Here is a 14,340-nt window from a genome sequence, read left to right on the forward strand (position 1 = left end):
ATCCAAAACAACATTGATAAAATTCTTGATGGTAGCAATAGTTCTTTTTATCCTTTCTTTTTTTCCAAAAAGAATGACAAATAATCGTACAATGAGGTTCGGATTTGACAGATGAATGTTTACTACAAGTACAACGTTGTGGGAATGTTGACAGTGAGGTTGGGATCCTCTGTGCATACTTTTGCGTCCGGAATAAGGATCAAACATATCATGTCTTAACCCCTAGTTTATTAACTACTTGGCATCGTGTTTGGCGAGAAATTAAGTAGATGAAAAGAATATAAATAAGCTCCATGTTTTGCGAAATCAATTGTATACTCTACGTTATACTCCCAATTCAATCAACTAATTGCCGAATCCTAAATACGGTGAAATGCTCAAGATGCTTTTCCATCAGTTAGAAAAGATGTTTAGGACGTTATTACTGCTTTAGTCTTCATTGTCTGTTAGTCCTCTTCTCAGAAACTACAAATAAACTAACACCAACAGATGCGACAAGCATCATGATTCATAAATATACAACCAAGCTCTGCAAATGTGAAACCCGAGCATTCAGCACATAATTTCAGCTATTAGGCAAGAAAAAAAATGGAGCCTCTAAGAGCTGTGTTCTTAGTGGTTATAGTTTTCTCATGTGGATTGACAGCAGAAACAACAAAAAAGGTGGTGGATTTACAGTCCCGTGACTACTCGGCACTTTACAACTTCGGTGATTCTAATTCAGATACAGGAGGAATGGCAGCAGCATTTTTTCCAATGATAGCACCTTGTGGTGAGACGTACATCCACAGACTTGCTGGTAGGGGTTTTGATGGCCGCCTAATTATAGACGTCATTGGTAACATTTCTGAGACCTCAAACCTGATCACTACCCATCTTATCTTTGTTTTGCTAATGGGGGCTTTGGTCCTTTATCTCCTTTAGTTGTAATAAGGAATGCTTCAACTAATGTTTGCTCCTCTAAACTCAGCTGAGCACCTGGCATTACCGTTGCTAAGTCCATACCTGGATTCAGTAGGAACCAGTTTCCGGCATGGAGCAAACTTTGCAACTGGAGGGGCCACCATTCGGCGGCAGAACGAATCATGGTTTCAGACAGGTGTAAGCCCGTTTCCTCTGGATATTCAAGTCGAACACTACCCCCAGTTCAAAGCACGAACAGCTTACTTCTACAATCAAGGTAGAAGAAATCCCGAACTCAAAACCAATATACGCTGGTAATATTATATATGCATCCTAAGCTTGATGATTGAGATGAATCTTCTCAAATTTTGCCGCCAAGATAGCATCTGATGTAAACAGGCTCCCTAGACCACAAGACTTCTCAAAGGCTCTTTACACATTTGACATAGGTCAAATTGATACAGCTGCCGGTTTCCAAACAATGAGCATGGAAGAGCTTTGAGCCACTATTCCTGATATAATCAGCCAGTTTTCTAAACAAATCTGAGTGAGTTCTACAGATCATTCAATGATTAGAAGTGACAATCAACTGCATAACAAACAAATGATCTATTCATCACTGCTACAAGATACTTGATGACAGCTATATCTGGCAGGACTTGTATTCAGAAGAAGCAAGAGTATTCTGGATACACAATACAGGTCCCATTGGTTGCTTTCAGTGGCCACTATCAAAGTCCAAAATCCAGAGCCCGGATATCTTGATGACCATGGCTGTAAAACGAGTCAGAATCATATGGCTGTGAAGTTTAATAAAAAGCTCAAGCATTCAATTATCCAACTCAGGGCAGAGCTTTCAGAAGCTACAATAACCTATGTAGATATGTACAGGGCAAAGTACGACTTAATCAGGAATGCAAAAGAACAAGGTACTTTATTATCAAACCAGTGTCAATGAACAGTCACTTCAGAATCATAAATAAATCACCAAACTAGACAATATTGCTTCAGTATTTAATTTTTTTTCTTTTTTTTTCCCTATGATAGAATGCAAAAGAAGAAGGTACTTTATTATCAAACCAGTGTCAATGAACAGTCACTCCAGAATCATAAATAAATCACCAAACTAGACAATATTGCTTCAGTATTTATTTTTTTTTCTTTTTTTTTTTCCCTATGATAGCAGATTAAACATGTAAATATTAATTAAGAAAAGAAAACAGTTGGCTAAATTTAAAATATAAGGCATCAAAGTTCCAACAGAAACCATGTGCTGTATTTACTATGTTCTTTATTGCTAATAGACACACTCTGTGACTGAATAGACAATGTGTTATTCCCAGAGAATATAATTTGACTGCTCCTCGGAAGCCATTTTTAAATGCCAAAGTTTTCAGAGTAGTTTGAAATTAAAATTTACACATTAATTCAAGAACCACTTAATGTCCTAATTACACCACTAAATTTTCCATTTACAGGATTTGAGAACCCTTTCAAAATCTGCTGTGGACTTCATGGAATCGATTTTGATGTCTGGTGCAGTAAGAAAGCAACTATAAATGGTAGTGAAGTATATGCAGGTTCTTGCGCAAAACCTTCTGCAATAATCAGCTGGGACGGAGTACACTATTCTCAGGCTGCAAATAATTGGATTGCTAGTCGCATAGTCAATGGATCACTTTCAGACCCGCCAATGCCAATCACACAAGCATGTCGAAAGAAAATTTGAACAATTCTGTGCATTCAATGATTAAACTATTGCTTCTAAAACTCCCAAGCTATTTTTTTTTTTTTTGAAGTGGGAGGACTCGAATCCGAGACCTCTTACTTACACTCCCTCCCCTCAAACCACCCAACCCACCCCCCCCCCCCCCCAACCCAAAAAAAAGAACTCCCAAGCTAGTCGTGCTTACTAGAAATTTAAACCAAAAAGTTTTATTGAGTTGTTTCCAAGATGCAATTTCCAATTTTCAAAGGCATTTTCCTCCTATCCATACAAAACACCCCCCTCCCCACAAAATAAATCAACTCTTGCTGGTTTAAGAGAGGAAATATACCAGCAACCCATACTCAAACAATGAAGTAAACTGTTTCTCTTTTGGAATCATAGATCAAGCCAATACATATGTATTAAATTTTAGAAAGCATGATCAGCCATTGTGATCGTCCTGGATCAGCCTATTGCATATGCTAGTTTGCTGGAAAATAAATGCACAATACCTGGTTATTCATAGCTTCCAAGTCTCAAAGCAAGAAAAAGATCATATGTACCATCTACGTGGCTATTGAAAACCGTTGTTTCATTGCTAAAAGGAGACAAGTAAAGAACATCCATTTTGATAACTACATGCCATATTAGAAAAATTTCTCTCCCTAACACGAGTAGCAACAAGACATGGACAGGAAGGGGGCAGTTCTTACCATGTAACAAAACAAAACACTATCTACACAAAAGACGAGACAGATCCTTAGGAGGACATTATTTAGCAGTACTCCACTTTAAGGCCTATCAAATGACTATATACTCCAAATGACAGATAATTTCAACTCTTGATTAGCGCACATACCTTTAGTAATAACATATATTCAGCTAAGATGCACATCGACATGTCAGAAAGCCACACACCGCAAAAGCTAGACAGGAAACTCGGAGTTTCAACTTATCCTGAGGCAACCACAGCCTCACTTTCTTAAAGAATCCAATTCAGTGCAAGTGTTTGGACAACAACGTAAGCATGCATAATTTGTTACCTGCTTTTATGAAGCTCCTCCATGGTCAAATTCATAAAATGACTAAAAGATTATCCCCTTAGGGTCTGATCCATCTGAATTTCCTGTAAATAATTTCAGACCCAGCGTAAATAAGCTTTATGCAGAACAAAAGCCGTGTTGCTTAGACAAAGAGCCCACTTGTTAAATCCTGAGACATATTTACCCTGATATTAGCAAACTAGATAAAGCAACATATCACAATAAGCAAGGAAATCTTTTCATACCAACTTTGACAATCTGTAACAATTTTCCCACAATTGTCAAAAATTAAATTATTTAAATTTTCTTTCTGTATTGTTTTACTTTGTTGTTTCAAAATTCTTCGAATTTAAGCTGTCGCAACCAAAAATATGAAGCAGAAAAAAGTCAATTAAATAAGAATATAAACCTCAAAATCAGGTAATATAGCAAGATCAACTTGATGTTGTTAAATTGTTTTAAAGAAAAAAAATTGATACTCTTTTTATTCTTTCATCTGATAAATACAGTAACCAAATTCACTAGATAACATTGAGGGTGTTTGGATAGGAGATTATTCTGTTCTAAAGATAGTGCTCCTTAATCAACCAGACCAGGCATTCTTCAAATTTGCATCAAGAAACTTGAGATTCCAGTTCTTTGAGTGTGCCTGAAAATCTATATCCACAGTCCAAGGAGGTGCCTTTTAGCGCATGAAATGCAGGAATATGAATAATAGACACGCATACAGATTATTCTAATATTTCAACTGTCTACTTTTTACATTGTTCATCTTAACAAAATATGTATGTATATACACAAGCACACACATACCCATGAAGACATATACAAACAAACATACATGTACATATAAGTCCATTTGTGTTTGTCTATGTATTGCCAACTAAAAGAGAACTGCCACCATTTTGCAAAAATATCAAAGAAAGAAGCACACAAAAGTCCAAGCCAAACCAAAAACAAAGCAGACGTATTTTTGTAATGCAATCTTAAGGCATATCATGAATAAAGCAAATAAGTACAGTTTCAAATTGCTCTTTCCTGATCAAAATGAAGGACAAAGTGGAACTTTGGAGGTGATAAAATCTATAAACTGTGACAGTGCATCATCAGAATAACAAGATATGCATCTTAAACAGAAAATAAGTGTTCAGCTATTAAAAATGCTATGCCAAGGAAAGCGTTTCCTTCTAGCATTACTATAATAGTGTGAGTGGAAATAACTTTCTAACCTGCAATGAAGATTATTCTTGGGAAATTAAGCAGTACCATAACCATCAGGACCTGCCAAAGGGATTAAATTGCCACATATATGGTCTCTAAAAGCAACAGAAGTTGATGCTCAGCAACTTACATCCTTTGTTCAACGTCCTGGTGCATATGAAGGCGAACCACACTGAACTACCCATGTAGTGTGGCTAGCTTGAAAATACAAATTTAGAAGTTTGTCAACCCTCATTTATTTTCAACTCTTGAATGTGAATTTGAGTAGTTTTAGAAATTAAGCCTCTATGGACCAAATTGTCCCAAAAGGTATTTAGGCAGCTTCCGTCATTAGCAAAAGAAGCACTAAAGCTTTTGTAGATTTTGAGAGTTACCATCAACCGTCTCCTATACATCTCATGTGACAAACTTGAAAATGCGACCATGTTTCCCTCTTTAAAGTAAGCATAAGCCAGACTAGTGTATACCACACTATCTCCTGATATTCCCTTCTCATTCATAGTGATAAAAACTTTCTCGGCGCAATCAACCTTTTCCCGCTTACACAGGCGTCGTATAAGTGCCCTGTATACAGAGATGTCAATACAAAGACCTCTCCCTGAAAGTTCATCTGGCAATTTTATTATTGCTTTTTCATCATCTTGGTTGCAGTAAAAATCTACAAGCCAAGAGAACATGCAATAACTAGGAGACAGTCCTGCAGCAAGCATCTCGAATAATATATCTTTAGCGCCATTTACATCCTTCACTTTGCAATACCCATGAATTAATGCCTTAAAAGTAAAAGAGTCAGGTTTCAATCCAGCCCCTAACATCTTACTTCTAACCATCAAAGCAGACCTCATATCTCCAATTTTGCAATAGGCATTTATCAAAGTATTACATGTGATGTTATCAGGTTCAACCTTTTTCCCATTCATCTCATTCAACAGTCTATTTGCGTCCTTTATCCGACTGTCTTCACACAGTTTGCGAAGAATTGAATTATAAGTCACAACACCAGGATACAACCCCTTAGCCTCCATGGTATCACGCAATTGTAAAGCTTGATCAAGATCATTCACTCTGCAATATCCATTGATCAAGGTAGTGTATGTAACCTGGTTTGGTGTAACCCCTTTAATTTCCTTAAAAAGCCTGTGAGCCTCCCTCATTCTACTTTCCCGGCAATAACTGTAAATGAGAGAATTATAGGTAAAGATATCTGGACAAACACCCCCAGATTTCATCCTATCCTGCACGCACAAAGCCTCATGATGCATGCCCTTTTTGCAGTACAAAGAGATTAACGTATTATACGTTATTAGATCAGGAAATACAGCCTTAAACTCCATTTCTCTCAATAACTCTTCTGCTTTCTCCACGTCCCCGGACTTGCAACAAGCATGAATCAACACATTGTATATATGCAGGTTTGGAACGACCCCAGCTTTTATGATCTTCCTGTATAATTTCCACACTGTATCACATAATCTATCCTTGACCAAAGAGTTCAACAGGACAGTACAAGCATGCAAATGAGGTTTAAACCCACATAGCCTCATGTGCTCAAACACTTGAACGGCATCCTGTGTCTTTTTAGAATTAGCATAAAATATCACCAACCAACTCAAAACATGAGAATTCACATCTGGACTGTCACAACCGCTCACAAGAGCATTCAACACCGTTGGCGATGACAAAAAATCTTTAAGCGCAATCCTTTCAAGCATAGCATGTGCAGACTTGAAATGCTTTTGCTTAGTTAACACACAAATCATTGTCCAACAAGACTGTAAAGAATGGTTGTAATCGGGAATGGTTTCAACCCATTTATAAAATGACCAAGAAAGAGAAAACCCATATGACGAAAGGCTAATAAGTGCCTGATTGATCGTACTTGAAGACACAAAAGAACCAATCTTGGGCTTCAAAATATCGTCCCAGTGACCCTTCACCACAATGGCGCACACAGTTTTGACAAATAGACTTTCACTGCTTACCCTAACGGAGATAGCCATTAAAAATCAAGCCGAATACACCAACAATCTAGTCCAAATAAATAATCCAGAAGATGCCTGCTCTTGATTCTGAGAAACTTGGCAAGAGTAGCAACTCGTTATGCTGGTCCATGAGAATTAATCAATTATTACTAATTATAAATTGGGAAACATAGTAGTAAATCAGAACCCAACCTTAGGCATCGTTAGGCTTTAATTTCCCGTAAGGTGTGCGACTTCATGCAAAAGTGGCAGCTCAGTTGGAGACCTGGGCCAGAGACAAATAGGAAGCGCGGAAGCTACAATAAAGAAGTTATTTTTATGGCCAGAGAAGAAGAACCTAATACAATGCCGCGTTCAGGCTAAAATTTCGGGGCCCCGAAAACTTAAACCTCAGCCTCGGTGGTATATAGGGCCTTCGACTTCAGACAACTGAGGAAAGAACTTGGCGGAATCGCTGATGAGGAAGATGGCCGGTGACCGACTGGGGATCAACATGTTAACCGGTATGTCCGGTAATCTTTCTCCCTGGTTTGCGAGTTTAGGAGAGAGAGAGACACTAATAAAAGAGAAAATACAGAAAAAGGAAAGAATGGGAAAGACACACTAAATAAATTGTTTTCATCTCGCTGAGAGTCTGAAAATGGAAAAGATAGGATTCATCTTTTACTCCCTTCGTCCCATTTTGATAGTCCTGTTTCTTTTTTCACACAGTTTAAGAAAAAGTAGTTAACTTTGTTGAAAAAGTAAATTTAGATTGTTATTTTTCTAAAATACCCTCACATTAAATATGGTACAACTTTATGGGAACTTGAATTGATGGTAAAAAAAGAATCAACTCTCATTAAATAGGGTAAGTTTATAGTAACAACTACTTACATTGAATAATAGTATTTTAGAAAAATTAAAATACAACTACATTCTTCAATTGGAAAGTGGACTACAATTTGGGACAGATGAAAAAGGAATACAGGACTATCAAAGTGGAACGAAGGGAGTATTTCGGAGTCGACGTGAAATTAAAAGAAAAGATTTTGTGCGCAGTCATCCTACATATGTGCCCTCTTGACTCTGACTAGGCCTTTAGCAGCGACCACATTAATTGTGAAATGTTAACATGGAATGTGAGACCAAAAATTAAAACTTTACCTTTTATCAATTAAAAGTTAAAACTTTACCTTTTATCAATACAGGACTTGCTCTAAATTTATAGGAGTATATAATGCATCATCTGATCTAGTAGTAATTCAATCCCATCAAATTTCTCGGATTCCGTTAGACTATCCCCTAGAGTAAGTCTATGACACTGACTTCACTAAATTGTATTTTCCTTTGAGTCTACTAAGCTTAATTTTAACGAGTATCAGCATGTAACATGTCGACGGACAAAATGGTTATAGAATAACACAAAGATTAACAGCCTGTAGTTTCTTTTCCTTCCTTCTCTTCCCACTCATGGGAGGAAGAGTTTTTCAAGTTTAGAGAGTAGAAGACTAGAATATTAATACATGCATCAGTTCGCCTGACTGCCATTAGAGCAAAACAAGAGGTTGATGGTACCAGTTGATAATTTGTTTTCACTGTTCTAGAGAATGAATATCATATACAATACCTCTGCGGCGCGGAGACTTCCTTTGCTGTCTTTGCCTAGAAAACAGAATGTTATGTCTAGAATAATTCTGCCGGTTGTTGTCAGCTGGAGTTTATTACTGCTAGGAAGTTGTTATGCTATATCAGATGGTTGGTTGAGTTAGTTGCGCCACATTAGCCATCCTGTTAGTTAGTTAAGTAGCTGGAAAGGGAAAGCTCGTGCAGAAATGGAAAGCTTGTGCAGGAGGCTGATTACTGAAATAGAATTAGTACTAAAATAGAAGGTGGTGGCAGGTGAGTATATAAAAGGGGCTAGGGGGATGAGAGGTACGGGTAGTCTGATCAGTCTAATTCAATTGTATTCATTTCAATTCCCTATTCTCATCTCTGCAATAATACTATCTCTCTTCCTCGAGTTGTCTTCTCCAATTTGCAACTCCTGTTTGAGAGAATTTTCCTATGATCTCCACTGCCCTTCGCATCAGTGGTATCAGAGCTGGGGGACAGACCAGCTCATACAGCAATGGCGGAGGGTACTAGATCTCAGGATAACCGAAGGTTCGAAGAGAGCGTGAAGGCTATGATGAAGGAACAGAAAGAGCAGTTTGAACAGGAGATGGCAGCTCTCCGGAACTTGGAGAGCTGTACTCTCAAAGAGGACAATCTGCAAGGAACTCACCTTCTGAAAATGAGGTATCTCAGGGGAGGAGTTACCAAGCCCCTACGCATTTTTCTCATCTGGAATTTCCTAGATTCCATGGAGAAGGCTTCCAAGGGTGGTTGTTTAAGATCGAACAATTTTTTGAGGTAGATGAGACGCCAGTTCATATGAGCGTAAAACTGATTGCGATGAACTTGGAGGGAAAGGCTCTCCAGTGGCACCAAATCCTTTTAAGGTCGCGAGTCACAAGAGATTTACCTGCTTGGGAAGAATATATTAAGGAGATGGCGTCAAGATTTGGAGGATGTTTGTATGATGATCCAATGGGGGAATTAAAGGCCTTGAAACAAGAAGGATCAGTCTTGGAATACCAAGAGCAGTTCGAAGAGCTGCTAAATAGGGTAGACCTTCCTGAAGATTATGCCACAAGCTGCTTCATCAGTGGATTGAAGACAGAGATACAACTAGCTGTGAGGATGTTCAAGCCTAAAACGTTGTAACATGCCAAGTCGCTAGCTAAACTGGAGGAAGCAAAAATTTCGACTCAACAGAAGAGAGGAGTGATTAAAACTGGCTTTCACTCTAATGTGGACGATAGGTGGAGGAGAGAAAGGAACTTTGAAAGATCTTGGAAGAAGGAGAGTAACATTGATCGCGCTTGGAGAAGGGATGATAAGGCACTGCTGCCCACCCCTAACCAGGAGAGGAGTGAGAAGGTTCCAGAAAGATACACCAGGAGGCCATTCAAAAGACTGACCTATAGTGAAATGGATGAAAAGAGAGCAAAAGGTCTTTGTTTCTGGTGTGATGAAAAGTTTGGAGTTGGCCACAGGTGCAAGAATAGGCAGCTGTTTCGATTGGAGGTGTGTGCAGAGGAGGATGGTGAAGAGCTAGAGATAGAATCTGAGGAGGAGGGGGAAGCATCACAGGGTAATTTGGCTCACATTTCCTTAAACACTATGACTCTTACTGCTGTCCCTAAGTTTAGAACAATGCGAGTGACTGGACATGTAGGGAAGACCTCAGTAAATATTTTTATTGACTATGGAAGCTCTCACAATTTTGTTCATCCAGATTTAGTTAACAAACTGGGTCTGAAGGTGCAAGGAGTACCATCACTTGTGGTGGAAGTAGCAGATGGCAACAAAATCACCACCAATAGATTGTGTCCTGATTTCACGTGAAAGATGCACAAACAGACGTTCAAGGCTGATGCTATGGTGTTATCTGTGGGAGGTTGTGAGTTAGTACTGGGGGTACAATGGCTCTCAACATTGGGCGATATAAAGTGGAACTTTGAAGAACTGAAAATGAAATTTCTGAAGGGAAAGAGGAAGGTGGTGTTGAGAGGGAAGGGTCCGCAGGCCATTCAAGTGGTGCAAAAGAGGACCATGCAGAAGATCCTGCGGAAGCCTGAGTAGATTGCTTTCGCACAGCTGTGCCTCATTGTACCTGTGCAGGTACCAGCAAGGGAACAGACAGGCAGTCTCTGCCAATTGGAGGAAGAATTACAGGTAGCAGACCCTAGCCATGGTTCTGAAGCAAGGGAGCTGAATGAACTGTTAATGCAATTTGAGGATATTTTCGAAGAACCTTCTGAACTCCCCCCTCACAGAAGCTACGATCACCAAATTATACTCAAGGAAGGAACAGTGCCTATGAATGTAAAGCCTTACAGATATCCTGTCTTCCAGAAAAATGAGATTGAAAAGCTGATTCAGGAGATGCTACAATCTGGAGTCATCAGGCACAGTACAAGTCCCTTTTCTTCTCTAGTTGTATTGGTCAAGAAGAAGGATGGAACGTGGAGGATGTGCATTGACTATAGGGAACTAAATGCAGCTACTGTGAAGGACAAGTTCCCCATACCAGTGGTAGAAAAACTAATTGATGAGTTATTTGGATCTCATTTCTTCACTAAACTGGATCTTAGATATGGTTATCATCAGATAAGAATGTGTGCGGATGATATTGCTAAAACTGCCTTCTGAATTCACAAAGGGCATTATGAGTTTGTTGTGATGCCCTTCGGGCTGATCAACGCACCTTCCACATTCCAAAGTTTGATGAACACCGTATTCAGGCCTTATTTGAGGAAGTTCATACTGGTTTTCTTTGATGATATTCTTGTGTTTAGTCCAAACTGGCCTGACCACATCAGACACTTGCAGATCACCTTAGGAACTCTGCGGCAGCACAGTTTGAAAGTAAAAAAGAGCAAGTGCTCTTTTGCTCAGTCGCAAGTGGCATATTTGGGGCATGTAATCTCAGGAGAAGGAGTGCAGGCAGACCCTCATAAGGTGCAAGCAATTCAACAGTGGCCTATACCATCAAATCTGAAGGAGTTAAGGGGGTTTTTTGGATTAGCAGGGTACTATAGGAGGTTCATACAAGGTTTTGGGAAGCTGGCCAGATCCTTGACAGATTTGCTCAAAAAGAACAGCTTTGTGTGGACAGGACAGGTTACAACAGCATTTTTAGCACTGAAAGTGGCTATGAGTTCACCTCATGTGCTGGCTCTACCATATTTCTCTTAGACATTTGAAGTGGAGACAGATGCCTCAGGTCATGGTATTGGGGCAGTTCTGAGTCAAAAGGGGAGACCCTTGGCTTACTTTAGCCAAGCTTTGGCCACCAAGCATAAGGGTCTTTCTGTATATGAAAGGGAAATGCTAGCTATAGTAAGTGCAGTTCAAAAATGGAGACCGTACTTGTTGGGTAGACACTTTGTCATTAAGACTGACCACCAGAGTCTTAAATATCTGATTGAGCAAAGAGTATCCACACCTATGCAGCAGAAGTGGGTGGCTAAGCTTATGGGGTATGACTATGAACTTCACTATAGGAAAGGGGTTGATAATGTGATAGCTGATGCATTGTCCAGACAACCTTCTGTCAGTACAGCAATATTAGCTCCTATATCCGTCATTCGATCTGCACTGCTTGCTGAGATTCAACAGAGTTGCGTTCAAGATCCCTTGTTGCAAGGCATTATTCAGCAGTTGCAGGCCCCTGCAAATGACCCTCAGCATGTGCACTACACCTATCAGCATCAGCAACTGAGGCGGAAAGGAAAGTTGGTAATAGGAAATGATCCAAACTTGAGGTTGAAGCTCATTAGACTGTGGCATGATACCTCCATTGGGGGGCATTCAGGTATGCAGGTGACCTATAAGAAACTTAAGGAGTTGGTATATTGAAAAAACATACAGAGAGATGTCGAACAATATGTGGCTTCGTGTGATGTTTGTCAAAGGCATAAGAGGGAGAATGTGGCATATCCAGGTCTGCTACAACCATTGAGTATTCCAGAACGTGTGTGGTCTGACATATCCATGGATTTTGAGAAGGGATTGCCTCAATCTCATGGAAAGGATGCTGTTCTTGTGGTGGTGAATAGGCTCAGTAAGTATGCTCATTTCATTGCTCTCAAACACCCCTACACAGCTCTCTCAGTTGCACAGGTATTTTTAGATAATATCTATAGGCTCAATGGCCTCCCTCAGACGATAGTCAGTGATAGGGATGCAACTTTCATTAGTCACTTTTGAAAGGAATTGTTCCATTTGTTGAAAGTGCAGTTGTGTTTATCTACTGCTTATCATCCTCAGTCAGATTGCCAGACTGAGGTTGTTAACAGATGCTTGGAGAACTATCTGAGATGCATGTGCAGTGATCATCCCAAATAATGGTGTTTTTGGTTGCCACTGGCAGAACTTTGGTACAATACAAATTTTCACTTAGCTATAAGGAGCACCCCCTACGAGATTGTCTATGGCCAGTCACCTCCCTTGCACATTCCTTACATGCCGAGCAGTTCTACTGTTGATAGTGTGGATAGGAGTCTAGCTGCACGAGAGACCACTCTACACCTGCTGAAGCATAACTTGCAGAAGGCTCAGCATCGCATGAAGCAGCAGGCTGACCAACACAGGTCTGAAAGATCTTTTGAGCCAGGGGATTGGGTTTATGTTAAGCTCCAACCGTATAGACAGCACTCACTCCGGACTCATTCTTGTCAAAAACTATCACCACGATACTTTGGACCTTTTCAGATCATTGCAAAAATTGGTTCTGTTGCATATAAGTTGCACCTTCCCTTAGAGATCAAGATACATCCCACCTTCCATGTTTCCCTTTTGAAGAAACATGTAGGGGATCATCCAGTGCAGCAACACATCCCCATTCGTATCACTGATCAGGGTCATTTGCTCATAGAACCAGTCGCTATTCTAGATAGGAGATTAGTACGCAGGGGACGAACTGCTGCTACACAGGTGTTGGTCCAATGGAGCAACAGTTTCCCAGAAGATGCGACTTGGGAGTACTGGTTTGATCTCCACCAGCAGTATCCTCACTTCAGTTCTTGAGGACAAGAACTGTTTGACGTGGGGAGTATTGTTATCTCTGGAATAATTCTGCCGGATGTTGTCAACTGGAGTTTATTACTACTAGGAAGTTGTTATGCTACATCAGATGATTGGTTGAGTTAGTTGCGCCACATCAGCCATTCTATTAGTTAGTTAAGTAGCTGGAAAGAGAAAGCTCGTGCAAAAATAGAAAGCTTGTGCAGGAAGCTGATTACTGAAATAGAATTAGTACTAAAATAGAAGGCGGTGGCAGGTGACTATATAAAAGAGGCTAGGGGGATGGGAGGTACGGGTAGTCTGATCAGTCTAATTCAATTGTATTCATTTCAATTCCCTATTCTCATCTCTGCAATAATACTATCTCTCTTCCTCGAGTTGTCTTCTCCAATTTGCAACTCCTGTTTGAGAAATTTTTCCTGTGATCTCCACTGCTCTTCGCATCACAGAACTAAGTAAACATATGAATATAGTAGTTCAACCGTCTTCAATTTCAAAACAAAAAGATACCATGTTGATTTGTAGCGTTACATATGGTTTTAGCAGCTCATGCCGTCATGCCAACAATCTGCCGTGGTGCTGTTCCCATACTGCAAATTCACATGTAACTTGCTCTCGTGTGACCGGTTCTTCTCTCCTGTACCACCGAAGCAGAAGCAGTAGGAATTGACATGGACAGAACATCCTCACAAGATAAAACGATTCTTATTATTATATTACGTATCCCAGAAGAACAAATTCAAATTGCACGAAAGAATAATTTTTTTATTCGCAACGAACTAGATATAAGAGTCAATTCAGACCCTAACATGCAACATGAGGACTAAAAACCCATAAAAAACCTGCAACCCCGACTGAAGCAGTCGCA

At 39.7% G+C, this 14,340-nt stretch overlaps 2 protein-coding genes across 12 annotated transcripts; one reads left to right on the forward strand and one right to left on the reverse strand.

Annotated features, from left to right (window-relative positions):
• Positions 1-490: 490 nt before the first annotated feature.
• Positions 491-7,426, reverse strand: LOC113702410 (uncharacterized). 11 transcript variants are annotated; one of them, XM_027223607.2, is made up of 4 exons: positions 4,884-7,426; positions 3,655-3,823; positions 3,471-3,568; positions 491-1,677 (listed from the first exon to the last, which is right to left on the reverse strand). In XM_027223607.2, the coding sequence occupies exon 1, from the start codon at positions 6,873-6,875 to the stop codon at positions 5,100-5,102; it is 1,776 nt and encodes a 591-aa protein (XP_027079408.1). In that variant the 5' UTR covers positions 6,876-7,426; the 3' UTR covers positions 491-1,677; positions 3,471-3,568; positions 3,655-3,823; positions 4,884-5,099. The 11 variants fall into 11 exon arrangements, with proteins under 11 accessions (XP_027079408.1, XP_027079413.1, XP_071915439.1 ...); XM_027223612.2 differs by lacking the exon at positions 3,471-3,568 and having other exon boundaries at positions 3,655-3,737; XM_072059338.1 differs by lacking the exon at positions 3,471-3,568.
• On the forward strand, positions 589-2,632 carry LOC113701931 (GDSL esterase/lipase At5g14450-like). The gene is made up of 5 exons (XM_072059207.1): positions 589-838; positions 935-1,217; positions 1,606-1,855; positions 1,951-1,966; positions 2,382-2,632. The coding sequence occupies exons 1-5, from the start codon at positions 589-591 to the stop codon at positions 2,630-2,632; spliced, it is 1,050 nt and encodes a 349-aa protein (XP_071915308.1).
• Positions 7,427-14,340: the final 6,914 nt, after the last annotated feature.

Source organism: Coffea arabica, chromosome 7e (assembly GCF_036785885.1).
Source record: "Coffea arabica cultivar ET-39 chromosome 7e, Coffea Arabica ET-39 HiFi, whole genome shotgun sequence".
NCBI classification, from domain to species: Eukaryota; Viridiplantae; Streptophyta; class Magnoliopsida; order Gentianales; family Rubiaceae; genus Coffea; species Coffea arabica.

Coding starts and splice junctions, on each gene's coding strand:
- LOC113701931 (XM_072059207.1), top strand. CDS start 589: ATGGAGCCTCTAAGAGCTGTGTTCTTAGTGGTTATAGTTTTCTCATGT. Junction 839..934: donor CCTAATTATAGACGTCATTG/GTAACATTTCTG, acceptor AGTTGTAATAAG/GAATGCTTCAACTAATGTTT. Junction 1,218..1,605: donor CTCAAAACCAATATACGCTG/GTAATATTATAT, acceptor TACACAATACAG/GTCCCATTGGTTGCTTTCAG.
- LOC113702410 (XM_027223612.2), bottom strand. CDS start 6,875: ATGGCTATCTCCGTTAGGGTAAGCAGTGAAAGTCTATTTGTCAAAACT.